This window comes from Leguminivora glycinivorella, chromosome 9 (assembly GCF_023078275.1).
Source record: "Leguminivora glycinivorella isolate SPB_JAAS2020 chromosome 9, LegGlyc_1.1, whole genome shotgun sequence".
Lineage (NCBI taxonomy): Eukaryota > Metazoa > Arthropoda > Insecta > Lepidoptera > Tortricidae > Leguminivora > Leguminivora glycinivorella.
The window spans coordinates 2,617,467-2,633,050 of NC_062979.1; the positions used below are offsets into that span (position 1 = coordinate 2,617,467).

Here is a 15,584-nt window from a genome sequence, read left to right on the forward strand (position 1 = left end):
CCATTTCACGATAACACATCCCATCACAAAAGATTGCCACTTTTCAGTTAATATGATGATGATTTACCTCCTCCCGGAAGTTGAGGAACGCGAAGCCAGCGAGCGCGAACCCGCACAGGATCCCGTAGCCGGCGAAGGTTTTGGTGGTGCCCCACTTGGCCACCGCCACGCCGCCCAGCACAGCGCCGCAGCCGCGACCGAGACCGTGATGGAGCCCCTGGGAATTTAAGAAATCAAGTTTAATTTAAAATACTTTGAGATAACTTTCTATTTCTGTAAAATAACCCCATTGTTGAAATGATAGTTATTCTATCAATTATGGTACAAATTTCATTGAATTTCTCGCATCAAGGAAGTTCTTCATAAAGATGGAAGGATGGAACAATGGATAATCACTACTTATTACTGACTGACAAGTCATCCTCATGTCATTCATTAGTTCATTCATTTATTCATTCATTCATCGACTGCGGGCGCACACGCTGCTTTGGGGCATTTTTTTGTAATTTTCCGTATATAGAGTTTAACCTCTAATATAATAAACCATTATTCTCAAAAGTTTGGAGTTTTTATTGTCCGCGTGAACAATAGTGGCGACCGTGACAGGACAAATAAATATCATCACTACTTTTAAAAAAACTTGTATCTTCGTCTGTCTTATGAAAAGAAAATTGTAGTAAGTATGAATGGAATGCATATAGACTTACTGCGTTTTAACTTTGAGGAGCAGCGTGAGATACGAGATTTTTTCAAAGTAGTGACGATATGCCTTACCTTACCACAATCTTTTTCTGTCAATGAACTCGATCAAATGTGGTCGAAAATTTATCTCTAATTTGCAACATTTGTTACCTGAAGAACACCCTGAGCTGATGATCGTAGGCCAGGTGGTGCATGATGAGCGATGTAGGAGCAGCAAGCAGCCCATACGGCGGCGTGGGTCACTCCTTGCACGAACTCGAAGGGCAGCACCCACCACGGGTCGGTCAGCCACGAGATGTAGAGGAACCGGAGGACATTGCCTGCGAGGCCGAGGCACAGGACCTGGAAAGACATAGATATTCAGCTTGGTTTTATACTTCACTAACTTTTTATCATGCAGAGACGTCTCGTCTATGAATGATATATTTTTTTTAGTTCAGTACTTTATTTTAGCATCTGACCGTTTCATTGACTTGTCTGATAGTCGCTATTCTATAAAAAAAGGAAGAATTTAGAAAAGTGCGTGCGGTGAAAATCTAAAATAAATGAATAATTGTAACGTTAAATTAAACGCTAAATAGGATACTAAACACATATTTGCATCGCGTCTTCTCGAAAAACTTCTAAAGCTATAATAATATAAGGTGGGATATTGATGGAAAGTTAACCAAGTGTCTCACGGGTCTTACCTTGAAATGCCCCATTTGTGTGATCAGCTTAAAGCTGAAGAAGTAGGCGAAGATCTCCGAAATGTGATTGATGACGGACGCCACACCGAATAGCGTCGGAGACCCTCCAATGTCCTGTGAAATAATTTAGAATTCGTAATCTCAATAAAAAAAACCATAAGATAAGGACACATTTTATCGGTTCAATGGCCTAGAACTCTTCGTCCTAGATCTAGAGTGTTACCTGCAGATGCCAGAAAAGGAATGTGAAGATAAGACCAATGCCGAAGCCCACGAAGAGAAACAAAGTTACTCGGACATTTTGTAACTGCTGGAGCACGGAATTTCCAGCCAATCCCAATACCGTAAGGTCTAGAGTGTTACCTGTAGATGCCAGAAATGGAAGGTAAAGATCAGGCCGATGCCGAAAACCATGAACCAGGCCACGAGAAGGAAGGACGGTACTCGAACATCCTGGATCTACTCCAGCATCGTCACCCATTCCAAACCTTATTTCGTAAAGTGATTACAGTGTTGGTACCTGGTCACCTGTAGATGCCAGAAGAGGAAGGTGAAGATAAGCCCAATGCCGAAGCCCATGAACCAGGCCACGAAAAGGAACGACGCAGCTCTAACGTTCTAGAACTGTTCCATCAGCTGTTTCAACCGAATCCCAACACCCTAAATATAGGAAATTGTTACCTGCAGATGCCAGAAGAGGAAGGTGAAGATAAGCCCTATGCCGAAGCCCATGAACCGGGGCCACGAAGAGAGAGAACGTTTCTCGAACGTTCTGGAACTGCTCCAGCTTTATCCCAACACCCTAAATATAGGAAATTGTTACCTGCAGATGCCAGAAGAGGAAGGTGAAGATAAGTCCGATGCCGAAGCTCATAAACCAGGCCACGAAGAGAAAGGACGTTTCTCGAACGTTCTGGAACTGCTCCAGCTTTATCCCAACACCCTAAATATAAAAAATTGTTACCTGCAGATGCCAGAAGAGGAAGGTGAAGATAAGTCCGATGCCGAAGCCCATGAACCAGGCCACGAACAGGAAGGACGCGGCGCGAACGTTCTGGAACTGCTTCAGCACGGTCACCCATTCGGGCATCTCGCGCGTTGTTTGCGCGAACACCTGCAACAATATTATGTTTGAGCTAATTTTTCACACCTTTTCTTACCCCTCAACTCAATAAATAGCCAATAAAAACTGTATAAAAATCTCAACTCAATAAATAGCCAGACCAAACTTGAAGGTTCAATTTATGAACTTAATTTTGCCTCTTAGCGAACGTATTATAATCTACGAAGGATGAGCGGTACAGAGCGTATAATAAAGCTATCGTACAGGATGGCCACTGCTCCCCGTGAACGTACCCCCTCTCGGTTACCTCACCCGCCTGTCAAAAACACAAACAATCGAATATTTCACTCATACTAGTACGCGTTACCTCACGAGCTAAGACTGTATGCTTATGTTCAATAAATTTGATCGCCAGTGTCCGAGGTGTGGTACAGAGCGTGGCGCGCTTGTGTAAACCCGGTAAATAAAGCTGCTCTCATAGTTATTCGATTTGTCCTATTGCGGAGCCAAAGTCATCTCCCTTCCTTATCTATCTTACTGTATGTCTCTCTCTTACCTTGGCCTGCTCCAGCGGTGGCTGTGGCGCGGAACGCGGGGCACTTGTGTCTAGTCCTGGCAGTTGGAGCTGTTCAGCCAACTGCTGTTGGAGTTTATCCTCTTGTGTTGGTGAGGTCGGAGCCACGGGCGCTATCACTTCGGGCGCGAACTCGTACTTGAATTTGATCTGCACATAAGATTAGTATAAGAAAGATGCTCGGAATCTATGTCATTCAGACGAATAAAAAAATTGGCATGGCTTTTACTGTACGTCTTGACGATTAACTTTGCTGACTGCTAACATAATCATTGCAATGACTGGATCAATAGTTATGAAGATTAAATTCGAGTGATAACTATCACATGGATGGGAAATATTGTTTCACTTTCAAAGGTAATACTAGTATTACCAGCATAAAATATTTATTTATTCCTCCGCCTCAATACATATTTTATATGGCGCAGTCGGTAGGATATAACCAATGAGGGCTAAAAAATTGCTTTTGTGTACCACACCACCTAACCCGTACCTCAACCAAAAACTTCAAGTCATCATAATATACCGATGTACTTATAATCGAGTCAAAGTCATTATCTAATGAGGCACAAACCTGTCCAGCGGTGAGAAGGGCAGCCCCCATCAGCACAGAGAACGTGGCGAAGCAGATGGTGTAGTTCTTCTCATAGCGCTGCGGGCCGCCACAGGGGTGCGAGCTGAACGCCGTGCTGTGGTCCAGGGCGATGCCCACGAAGAACATGGCCAGCCCCCAGCCCAGGGAGCCGAACATGCGCTGATGACCGTACCTGGAATAGGATTTGGTCAGTGATTTTAGACGGCGTGCGAACTCGCATGCGATTTTAGTTACATTGCGGGCTGTCGAGGTTACATACAATTTTGCACAGCCATCAAATATCGCAATGTAATAAAACTCGTATGCGAGTTCTCGTACCGTCTAAATGGGCCCTAAAGTAGCGTAGGCAACAAATGTTTCGCTGCAACAGCTTTTATCTTGAGTAGATATTGCAAAGCAAAGAAAATCTGACTGTGACTGAACCACGATTCTGTGGTATTGACTCGCAATTATCCTATGAGTAGGTATCATATTCTGAGAACTAAAGAAACAAGTAAGTTAATATAGAAGGATGAAGAAAGAAAATGCTTACCGGTCAGCATCTTCTCCAAGCAGAGTAATGACAGCAGAGTCAGCAAGCGTAATGGCCGGCGCGCTGAAGAACTCCCCCACCATAACCAGCAGCAGCAACAAGAAGAACGTCTTCTGGATATCAGCCGTGCGGTATACGATTGAGGAGTGCAGTGGCGTCACCCAATCCGCGTTCTGCGCCGGGTTGTAGTTGTAAGCATCGGATACTGGGAGAGGACTGCCGGCCGACCCGGCGGCGGCCGACGTCGTCGGCCCGTGGAACGACCTGGCCACCGCACTCGACGGAGCCATCGTATCATCGTAACGCGGCGGCAACAGGTCGTAGCTAGTCGCATTCCTTGGCACCACACACGCCACCGCTCCAGGCTGCACCCAGCTCAACGGCAGCGTGAAGACAATCCAAGCAGCCAGCGACGCTAAGAGTAGAGTTCTTCCTTTACGCCAGCGGTCAGCTAAACCACCCCAGAATGGAGCTGACAGGAACTCGACAAACGGCCTCGTGCCTATCAGCAGTCCACACTGGCCAGCATTCATGCCCATCTGCTTGAAGTAGACGCCCATGAGAGGGAAGAGCGAGCCGAAGGCGGAGTAGAAGAAGAAGTAGAAGGTCTTGACAGTGAGCAGCTCGGGGTCCACGGCGCCGGCGCCGCACAGCATCTCCAGCACATCGCTGCGCCCGCGGACCTTGTGCGTGGCTTCCTTCGGCTCCGGATACCTAATAACATACAAATTACTTGTTAAGGCATCCCTTGCGACAACGCATCAAAATCCCCAGTTTCTCATTGATTACCTTAAGTTAATACTAAGTTAAACCTATGATTGTTTTTCATTCATAAATATCATTAAATTCTTGAAGATGCAGCTTATTGCCAAGTAGGTATGTTCAATTGATCATTCGTATAAGTCTTTAATATTCTAGATACGACACATGATTCGTTCATATTTTGATACGAATCATCCTAACCTATAGATAGCCCTGGCCACGTAGCCGAATGGCATTACTCCGACGCGAAACGAAAACGAAACGCCGCGAAAGGTAGTCTGGTTCTGTCGCGCCAATACGCAAGAGCAATAGAGATAGATATCTACTAGCGTTTCGTTTCGTGAGCATTTCGTGAGCGTTTGTGCCATTCGCGGCTACGCACCCTGAAGCATTGCCTACTGCATACTATCAAACCCTTCAACCAAGATGAAGATGGACCATAAACCGCATCGTCAAACCCCATTCAGCCTAACGAGTGAGTTCCGCCTAGTTTCCGTTCCGACTCAGGTCCGACGCATGCGCCCCGTCGAGCTCGCGAGTTATTTCGGGGTGAAGTACCTAACAACCTTAATTAGGGGTCAACTGAGGTTTATGATTAAGTAATAGCGAATCAGTACCGTGCCTGAGGGAGGTTCATTCATTTTGGATTCGATATGACTGGTTGTTGGACTTGGTTAATGTAAGGGTCGAATATGTGGCCTGGGGCTCAATTCGGCATGGCGAATTTGACGTTTCACGTTGACTCTCAAATGATAGTGGATTGGATCACGGGTTGTCGAATACGTGCAGCTGTCATCTGGATTGGTACTAGGTTGGGACTAGAGCTCAGGCAATGTACCGGATAAAATTTTTGTAACATTTATTTTTGATGGAGTATTTTTTAAGTTTTGAGTATTTTAAAAGAACGGACTTCTATCTTTGAAATAAATAACATATGACATTTTTATCACCTCGTATCTCCATTTTCACTGTTACTTGAAGTAAAATGTTTTTTTGCTAATAGACGGTCGTCGTCGTGCCAGCTACACCAAAAAATATTTAAAAAAAATATTGCTTAAAAATATGTTAGTTGATTAATCTCTTTGACTCAAAACTTCGCGATACGTCCGAGCCTTTCTAACAAAAAGATAAAATATTCACAAATAACACCTATTTGTAGAAATCCTAAGCACGGCAAACGATTAAATTCCCTTTTTTGGGTCAAACTTGTAATACTGGCAATACTTTTGGTACATACTTTTGGTCTGCATTTTGCTAACGTGTCACGACTCTAGTATTGATTCTACTTTGATTTTACTCTTGTGTCAAAGTGACAGAATGAGATTGCAATTCGAATCATCATATCATTACAAAGATATGAATTGCGTAATTTTACACGAATTTAATCTCTCATGGCCTGACAATACGAACCAAGGCATGCGTTCTCCTGAATGGCACAGTATATAGACTTTTTTGTCGATGGGTATGGCCGCCATGTTTGGTTTATGACAATTAGACGGGGATTTTGTCGTACCAAAGAGTAAATTGCAAGTTTTTTTCGGCACAACTTGGTTCCTCTACTCGTCGCAAGATGGCGTTGGCATTATAAAAATAAACAAGAATGACGTGCATTTGCGTCGGTGTAGACCCATCATGAAAACGTAGATATGATAATTTTATATTTAAAAAAAAGCTAACGTGACATAAATTTGACAAATGTCTAAAAGAAATATAGTATTTTCTGTGTAATATCTTCTTCCGTGCACGTGTGATTTATTGTTCAGTCAATTTAAATATCACTCTAAGTAAGAACTGTTAGACAAAACACTTTATCTCGTAGCATAATTGTATATTTCAATATATCACAGCCATACATTTTTATATTCTTTCAGGTGATTCAGCTTACCCACAGAGGCAAACACTACTGATGGATGCACTGACTTTTGGATGCACCTGTAGGATCTCCAGAAGCTTTACAAGTTCGAGCCCGCAACTGTATAGAGCGGTGTTTTGGGCGACTAAAAATCAGTTGGCAGTGTTTGTCGCCAATGGAGAAACTGCACTACAAGCCAGCAGAGGCAGCTAAGATCGTTAACACGTGTTATGTGCTTGACAATATAGCTAACAAAGCGAATTGTGAACTGCCTCCGCTGAACCGACACGAAGAACAGGAGCAGCAGCAGGAGCAGAGATTAGCGGCGGAGTTTGACGCCCGTCAGCAGAATGCTGATATTTATTTGGCAATGGCTCCTGACAGGTGTTGGCTAAACAAAGAGCTGCAGCTGGGTCGAGCTGCTCGTCAAGCGCTTGTACGGCAGTTAGCAAATTATGTAAGTAGTTATGGTAGGTCTATTTCAGTTTATAGTTAAGGTGAGCCAAAAAAGCTATATTTTAAGTTCACATCTTCACCATTAGTATAATTATCATTCATTTCATTACAGAACCCATTTTTTCCTAACTTTTGTGTCGTCATGGGAGTGTCGTAAATTAGGTTTCGGGGCTGCTGATTTCAAAATTAATGTTCAATTTGGAATCTGACATTTGACACAAATTCGTCATGGGTATTGCTATATTATATTAGTATAATCAAGAACCATTTAATACTGGACTGACATAGCCCATACAAAAAAGCGTACCCCTGAAAAAAGCTCAATTTTTGGTTCAAAACTAGATGGCATTGTTTTGCAACCCGGGAGTTGAAAAAAACATAATTTCACCTATATTTTTACTTGTTTTTAGGGTTCCGTAGTCAACTAGGAACCCTTATAGTTTCGCCATGTCTTTCTGTCCGTCGGTCCGTCCGTCCGTCCGCGGATAATCTCAGTAACCGTTATAGCACTAGAAAGCTGAAATTTGGTACCAATATGTATATCAATATTATCAATCACGCCAGCAAAGTGAAAAAATAAAAAATGGAAAAAAATATTTTATTAGTTTGCCCCCCCTACATGTAAAGTGGGGGTTGGTTGATATATTTTTTCATTCCAACCCTAACGTGTGATATATTGTTGGGCAGGTATTTAAAAATGAATAAGGGTTTACTAAGATCATTTTTGATAATGTTAATATTTTCGGAAATAATCGCTCCTAAAGGAAAAAAATGTGCGTCCCCCTCTAACTTTTGAACCATAAGTTTAAAAAATATGAAAAAAATCACAAAAGTAGAACTTTCTAGGAAAATTATTTTGAACTTGATAGGTTCAGTAGTTTTTGAGAAAAATACGGAAAACTACGGAACCCTACACTGAGCGTGGCCCGACACGCTCTTGGCCGGTTTTTCCATTTAAATCCTTCCGACATCCGATATTGGATCGGATAAAAACGGACTAAGACAATAGATACTTTGTTAGTGTTATGTATGTATCCCAACGAAGTAAGATAAACATGGAAGCCGCTTTTAAGAACATTACCGTTCAAATTCTTGGCACCGTTTAGCACACATACACAATTACGCCTACATTTACACAAGACAATACGTTTACAGGCCCTGTAATCAAAACTGGTAAACAAAACAATAGTCATCTCTTTTATTTATACTAATGCACACAGATAAGTGTAGCTGAAATGCATATAATGTCACTAACTTACAAATCAGCGATTTTATTCGGCTAAAAACCTTCTTGCTGTACGTACTGGCAGCTAAGAATTCGCGGTTCATATTTGACTAAAATTTGACACAAAAAGGGATGGGTTTATGTCATACATTAAAGAACCAAGCAGAAATAATTTTTATTTTATGCATATTAAAATATAATTACATAATTAAATTGTTGTTATGAAGTAACATCCTTCATATGAAAATAATAATTATGTCGTACACGTATTCCGCTATAATAAGTATTTTTATGCCTAGATAAATTCAATTTATATCTGTATAACAATGTACAGTCACGTTCAGATTGTTGTCAGTTGCCATCTATTGTTAACAGGTGTTAAACGTAGGCTTTCATTTTATAAATTTTACCTTTTCAGGGCTGGTTTTTAGTACAGTACAGGTCAGATAAATGTCAGCTTTCACTGTAATTTATACGTGTGATGAAAAGGATAGTGATAACTTTATCTGGTAGATATATTTATCTGGCGACTGAAAAACCGGCCCTTAAATATGTAATTACTTAGATGTCGCCACCGAAAGATAATAACATAGAACACTTCTTTCAAACAAAATGCCAGCCGAAAAGTGGTTCCAAGATCAAAACCAAGGGAAAAGGGACCAAGGGAAAAGCGACCATGACATTGGCGCCCAGGTTTAGAAAAGCTTAGATTTTCCTCAGGAATTCAGAAAATTTCAGTGCCATACATAGAAATAGTGAAAGTTGTGTTCATACTTACGTTTGAGTTTCATTTTGAGCTTGTGTCTTGATTGTGCGCATCTCATTACCACTTGGGTGCAGCTTCAGCTTGCTTACATTGTTATATTGCCCATTTTTGCTGCACAAACTTGATATTGGCTTGCAAAGCTTAGAATTATTCACATGCTTGAACCTTCTGTTGAAGTTTTGATTTTGTGCTGACATTTCCTTCAGGAAGGAAGGTGTCAAACTAATAAGCACTATTTAGTTACTTTTTGTGGCATGTATTTAGTAATTTAAAGGCTGTGACCTAGATTATTGTGTATAATATTTAAAAAACATTCTTTTAGGATTTATTTTGCTGTTTGACCTGGAATTTTGAAGTAACATTTGAGTATTATATTTTGAGAGTATCACCATTGAGTTGTGACGTTTTGACATTAAGTTAAGGGCAAGTTGTTGGAAGCTTTTGAGTTTTCCATTTAAAGGCATTGTATACATTAGGGGTAACTGACATTGTGAGTGGTTTAAATCAAAATCTATATAATATAAAGCTACAACCCGACTGACATTTTTCAAAAAATAGGCAGAAGGGGGATTTGAAGGTGGCAGTGTTTGGTGTGGTCGTATAGAGGTTGGTCCTGCGACCCCGGATAGATCAGACCGTCGGTCTACCGGTTCCGGGTAAAAAAATGTTGGACGGCCTGGCCAAACGGCTGGAGTTAGCCGGGGAGTGTTCGACCAAATGTCATAGAGGACCCTGGGCAGTTTTTGACACCGCCATTTTTTTTTCAAAATGGCCGACTTTTTTTTTTGACGATTTTTCAAGTTTGTCGTAGAGTGCTCAAATTTTGGTCATAGAATCTCCAAGCGGCCTTGATTCGAATGAAATAAAAAAAAATTGAAAAATGCTACAAATGTGGGAAAACTGGCCACTTTTATTTTGTATGGCAACTTTTAAACCGTAAGAGATAGCCGGGGGGTGCTCGACCAAATGTCATACAGGAATCCGAGTAGAAAAAAGTTGCATTAAAAAAAAATCAAAATGGCCGACTTTTTTTTTTGAAAATTTTCAAAATGGTCCTAGCGCGCTGAGATTTGGCACACGGGTGGACGGTCGCGCCAAGATTTGTATTGAAAAAGAAAATTTTGAAAAATTCAAAATGGCGGCCTTTGAGGGCCAATTGAAATTTGAATGGAGGTTTTTCTTTTAATTACCATAGCTCCGTAACGGTACAAAGAAGTGAAAAGTGCTCAAACAAATGTTATACAGTCACCCGAGGTCCATCGAATGGCATTAAAAAAAAATCAAAATGGCCGACTTTTTTTTTTGAAAAATTTCAAAATGGTCCGAGCGCGCTAAAATTTTGCACACGGGTAGACAGCCACCCCAAGATTAGTATACAAAAAGAAAATTTTGAAAAATTCAAAATGGCGCCCTTTGAAGGCCAATTGAAATTTGTATGGAGGTCCTTTTTTAAATCCCCATAGCTCCGTAACGGTAGGGAAAAGGTTAATAGTGCTTGAACTAATGTTGTACAGTTATCTGAGGTCCATCGAATGGCATTTACAAATTTTCAAAATGGCCGACTTTGAAATTTTTTTTTTTTATTTTCGGTCCAAGCGCGTTCAAATTTGGCACGTGGTAAGAACGGGGGCCAAAAATAGAAATGAGAAAAAAAAAATTTGGAAAAGTCAAAAACGGTGGCGAGAGGGGATAAAGTCAAATTTCCCTACCAGTTTGTATGGAGGTTTTTTTTTAAATCCCCATAGCTCCGTAACGGTAGGAGAAAGGTTAATAGTGCTTAAACTAATGTTGTACAGTTATTTGTGGTCCATCGAATGGCATTTACAAAATTTCAAAATGGCCGACTTTGAAAAATTTTTTTTTTATTTTCGGTCCGAGCGCGTTCCAATTTGGGACTTGGTAAGAACGGGGGCCAAAAATAGAAATGAGAAAAAATTTTTTTTGGAAAAGTCAAAAACGGCGGCGAGAGGGGACAAAGTCAAATTTCCCTACCAGCCTGAGGGAGTGTTCCACAGCCCGAACGTCATTGCTCCGGTCCGAAGTCCGAGCTGCGTACAGACAGTGCTCCCAAGCAAAAAAATATAAGTAAAAGTATCTAAAAAGCAACGCGGAGGTTCGAAACCCAGCGAAGGCCGAAGGCCGAGCTCCGCGTAGGGCCGAAGGCCCGGAGCGTCCCTGAGAGGGGCGCCAACTTCCCTACAACCCCCACAGAAACTACGCGGAGGGCCGAAGGCCCGGAGCGTGTCTGAGAGGCTCCCAAGCACGCGAAGGCCGCAGGCCGAGCTGTGGGCAGAGAATGCTCCCAAGCAGAACAATAAGTGAAGTGTCTAAATCGCGACGCGGCGGGCCGGAGGCCCGACGCGGAGCTACGAAACCAAGCGAAGGCCGAAGGCCGAGCTCCGCGTAGGGCCGAACGCCCGGAGCGTCCCTGATCGGCTCGCCGGCGCTCCGGGAAGTTGGAGCTTAAACACGACCCTATAGTAAAAGTGTCTTAGAGAAGCGAAACGACGGGCCGGAGGCCGCAGGCCGCAGGCCCGTCGTGAGCTTCTCAAGACACTTTTACTATTGGGTCGTGTGTAACCTCTAACTTCCCTACAACCCCCACAGTAACTACGCGGAGGGCCGAAGGCCCGGAGCGTGTCGGAGAGGCTCCCAAGCACGCGAAGGCCGCAGGCCGAGCTGCGGGCAGAGAGTGCTCCCAAGCAGAACAATAATAAAAAGTGTCTTAATAAGCGAAGCGGCGGGCCGAAGGCCCGACGCGGAGCTTCGGAGCCGAGCGAAGGCCGAAGGCCGAGCTCCGCGTAGGGCCGAAGGCCCGAAGCGTCCCTGATCGGCTCGCCGGCGGTCCGGGAAGTTGGAGCTTAAACACGACCCAATAGTAAAAGTGTCTTAGAGAAGCGAAACGACGGGCCGGAGGCCGCAGGCCGTAGGCCCGTCGTGAGCTTCTCAAGACACTTTTACTATTGGGTCGTGTTTAAGCACCAACTTCCCTACAAACCCCACAGTAACTACGCGGAGGGCCGAAGGCCCGGAGCGTGTCTGAGAGGCTCCCAAGCACGCGAAGGCCGCAGGCCGAGCTGCGGGCAGAGTGCTCCCAAGCACGCGAAGGCCGCAGGCCGAGCTGCGTACAGACTGTGCTCCCAAACAAAACAATAACAAAAAGTATCTTAATAAGCGAAGCGGCGGGCCGAAGGCCCAACGCGGAGCTTCGAAACCAAGCGAAGGCCGAAGGCCGAGCTCCGCGTAGGGCCGAAGGCCCGGAGCGTCCCTGATCGGCTCGCCGGCGGACCGGGAAGTTGGAGCTTAAACACGACCCAATAGTAAAAGTGTCTTAGAGAAGCGAAACGACGGGCCGGAGGCCGCAGGCCGTAGGCCCGTCGTGAGCTTCTCAAGACACTTTTACTATTGGGTCGTGTTTAAGCTCCAACTTCCCTACAACCCCCACAGTAACTACGCGGAGGGCCGAAGGCCCGGAGCGTGTCTGACAGGCTCCCAAGCACGCGAGGCCGCAGGCCGAGCTGCGGGCAGAGAGTGCTCCCAAGCACGCAAAGGCTAAAGCAAAAAAGCAAACAAGCAAAGCAATAAATCAAAAAAGCATAGCTCAAAAACAAAAAGCAAAAGCAAAACACAAAAACAAAAAGCAAAAGCAAAAGCAAAAAAACATAAAGCAAAGCACAAAAACAAAAAAGAACACCGCGGGGCCCTCGGGCCCCGCGCACCTTTAAAAAACTAGTTTTCATTATTAAAGCCATACTAAATACCTTTTAAATTATCAACTAAAATTGAGTAAATTACAGTGTATATTTGTGTAACTTAACAATTCAGTAGTTTAAAAATTGTGTGAACAAATTTAATATTCTTTTGAACAGATACTTACCATTTAGTTTTGGAACGTTTTGCAATTTAAGAGTGTTTACATACATACATTGAAACAGGAACATTTGTATTAGAAATTTTTACTTCATACAATTGAAAATTGTTTGCTCACTAATACTCACATTTCACTTTATTTTCACTGCACTTGATGCAAATCATTTAAGAAAGGAAATATACTTACATTTATCTGAAAAGGTTGAAAGCAAATAAAACACTTGGTATATCATTGTAAGAATATATATTTATTGTAAGTCAGTTGCCAACATACTTAATATTTTGAGTTTTGAACTTATACAATGGCGTCTTCAGTGGCAATTTCACTTTTGTGCCCGTTGAACTTATACAGGTGAATTCAGTCGGGGACGACACCGGAAATGGTTGGAAGTGCATGAACGGCTTGAATTTTTGAGTGTCCGGCAGCTGCATTGTTGTTGGTTGCCGGCGAAGTGGATTGTGTTGTTCTCCATGCAAATGGAAGGTTTCCGTTGGGAGTTGTGCTTTTCAGCACATTATCAGTACCCGAGTTCCTCTGATGTTCATGTTTTGGTTTTCTTTTGTAGTCTGTGGTCTAGTTGTAGCTGTTGCTAGGTGCCTAGTTGCTTTAGTGGTGTATATTTCTTAAGAGGTAGACAGTTTCTAATAATCTGAAACAAATTCAATGGAATTTAGTAACAATAATGTACATGTTTAAGTCATTTAAATAGAATGTTTAGAAGACAATTTTTTGCTGTTTGTCATTTAATTTGGAGTGTGAGGGAAAAGAGGAGGATAAAGGACAACTCCCTTTCCTTATTTTTCGAGATATTTACCTGCTGTTAGTAGTAGAATTATTTGCATTCCAATTAGCATTTTCTGAATAAATTTTAGTCATTCCTTTAGATTATCGAACGTTTATCACACTTATGTTAGTTTTCCATGATTTTGTAGTTGAATTAAGTGTTGTTTTATTAATTTGTAGCAATAAAAGCAGCAGATATTAGAATTTTGTAGGTAACGATGAATATTTTGTTGACATTTAGTTTTTTTTAAAGGCACAGACCACAGACAAAATAAGTTCAACGATGGGTACGTTCGGATGCGTGTTTTTTGTTCCAAGTTTGAGTCGTAACTTGAGCGGTTAAATAAACGCTCGTTTTGTGATGTTGGTATTTCTGTTTTATGTTTGGATTTATTTTGAGTTACGACGTGGTTTTAGCGCCAGTTTTAAACTTAAACGTTTCGAAACGTGCAGATTCATTTAAGGGCGTTTGTTTTTGTGAAAACTTGGATTTGGTTTTGTGGCGTATTCAAGGATTTAGAGATTGTTATTGGGTAAGTTGAGGTGGAGGTTTTCTCTGGACGCAAGGTCCGGGTTTTTTTTTTTTGTGCTTTCACCTTGCCGCCAGAGTTAACGCCCTCGCTTACGCCATATCGTGTCACTCTTTGGTTGTTTCGTTTGAAGTGTTGAATATTGTGGTATAAATATTCAATCACGACTTTCGGTTTAAAGATCTTTATTTCTCAAAAGAATAACAATAATTCACTTATTTGAGAAAAAAATAACAAATATTTACAAATAGTTTCGTGAGCAAAACACTTTTTAAACTTAATGATCGTTTCGTGCCGCGCTAGTAAGTTGCTATAACAAAAACATAAAGATTTAATATAATTATAACTATAATTAAAATTACAATGACAACTAAATCTGTGTTTAGGCCTACTCCAGGTTATACTGGTTATACAGACATTCAAGTAATGTCTTCTTTATAAAGGGGGCCGGTTTGTCCGGCAACTCCAATTTTACCACAAGCGTCGAATGGTGCGATAGCTTGCTTCCGGGGTCGAGCCTATCCAGGCAAAGAAGATGCTCTCAACTTGCTGATGCGTCGGTTGCGGTGGTGCTTCATTGTGTCACAGCGCCTGGGGCGACCAGCTTCAGCTCGCAGAAGGAGGGCTTACACATCGTATTAGCGGTAACTTCTGGCTTGAAGGTTGGTGTCATTTTCTTTCTTCCTGGAAGGCAAGATTACTTAGTTTAGTTAAGAAGAATTCCTATTATCTATGTTGGCACTGATAACTAGGGACTAACAGAACTTAGGAACGCTTGTAAATCATTTAGAATTGAACTATTGCACGGCCCAGCTCTACCGTCTGGCAATACATATTAAGGTGCTAGCTTAAGCTTAGAATAATGATTTACTGGCTATAACTTGCTTTGTGTCCGTTAGACAATAAAATAGTGTGTCACAATCTAACCGTTTTCTTTCCACCCAATTAGAGACCTGAAATCTTGAGGAAATCGTAGTGCACCTTATTAAGTACTTTTTTTTGCTTCTTTTTCGTGGCGGACGATCCGCCAAAGTTTTAAGACTCATTTTGTGTAAATTTATTGTCTGGTGCTTTCCCATACTTTCCCCCTTGCCGGGCTGGGAAAAGTCGACCATGACATTGACGCCTTACTGACACCGGACCATAGGTCACGTCTATTTCTATTCTACAAGCTTCTAAATTAA

General features: G+C 42.2%; 1 protein-coding gene and 1 long non-coding RNA gene across 2 annotated transcripts in view; both read right to left on the bottom strand.

Annotated features, from left to right (window-relative positions):
• Positions 1 to 43: 43 nt before the first annotated feature.
• The window catches only part of LOC125229804 (major facilitator superfamily domain-containing protein 6), a 42,878-nt gene continuing 27,337 nt past the window's right edge, over positions 44 to 15,584 (bottom strand). The window contains exons 2-8 of the mRNA XM_048134745.1: positions 4,156 to 4,869; positions 3,603 to 3,795; positions 3,011 to 3,178; positions 2,356 to 2,505; positions 1,392 to 1,505; positions 853 to 1,044; positions 44 to 217 (exon numbers count right to left, since the gene is read on the bottom strand). Of these exons, the coding sequence (XP_047990702.1) occupies positions 44 to 217; positions 853 to 1,044; positions 1,392 to 1,505; positions 2,356 to 2,505; positions 3,011 to 3,178; positions 3,603 to 3,795; positions 4,156 to 4,869 (1,705 nt within the window). The remainder of the gene's footprint in view (positions 218 to 852; positions 1,045 to 1,391; positions 1,506 to 2,355; positions 2,506 to 3,010; positions 3,179 to 3,602; positions 3,796 to 4,155; positions 4,870 to 15,584) is intronic.
• LOC125229385 lies at positions 13,314 to 14,564 on the bottom strand. The gene is made up of 2 exons (XR_007177396.1): positions 13,902 to 14,564; positions 13,314 to 13,736 (listed from the first exon to the last, which is right to left on the bottom strand). It is a non-coding gene; the product is annotated as an uncharacterized LOC125229385 (long non-coding RNA).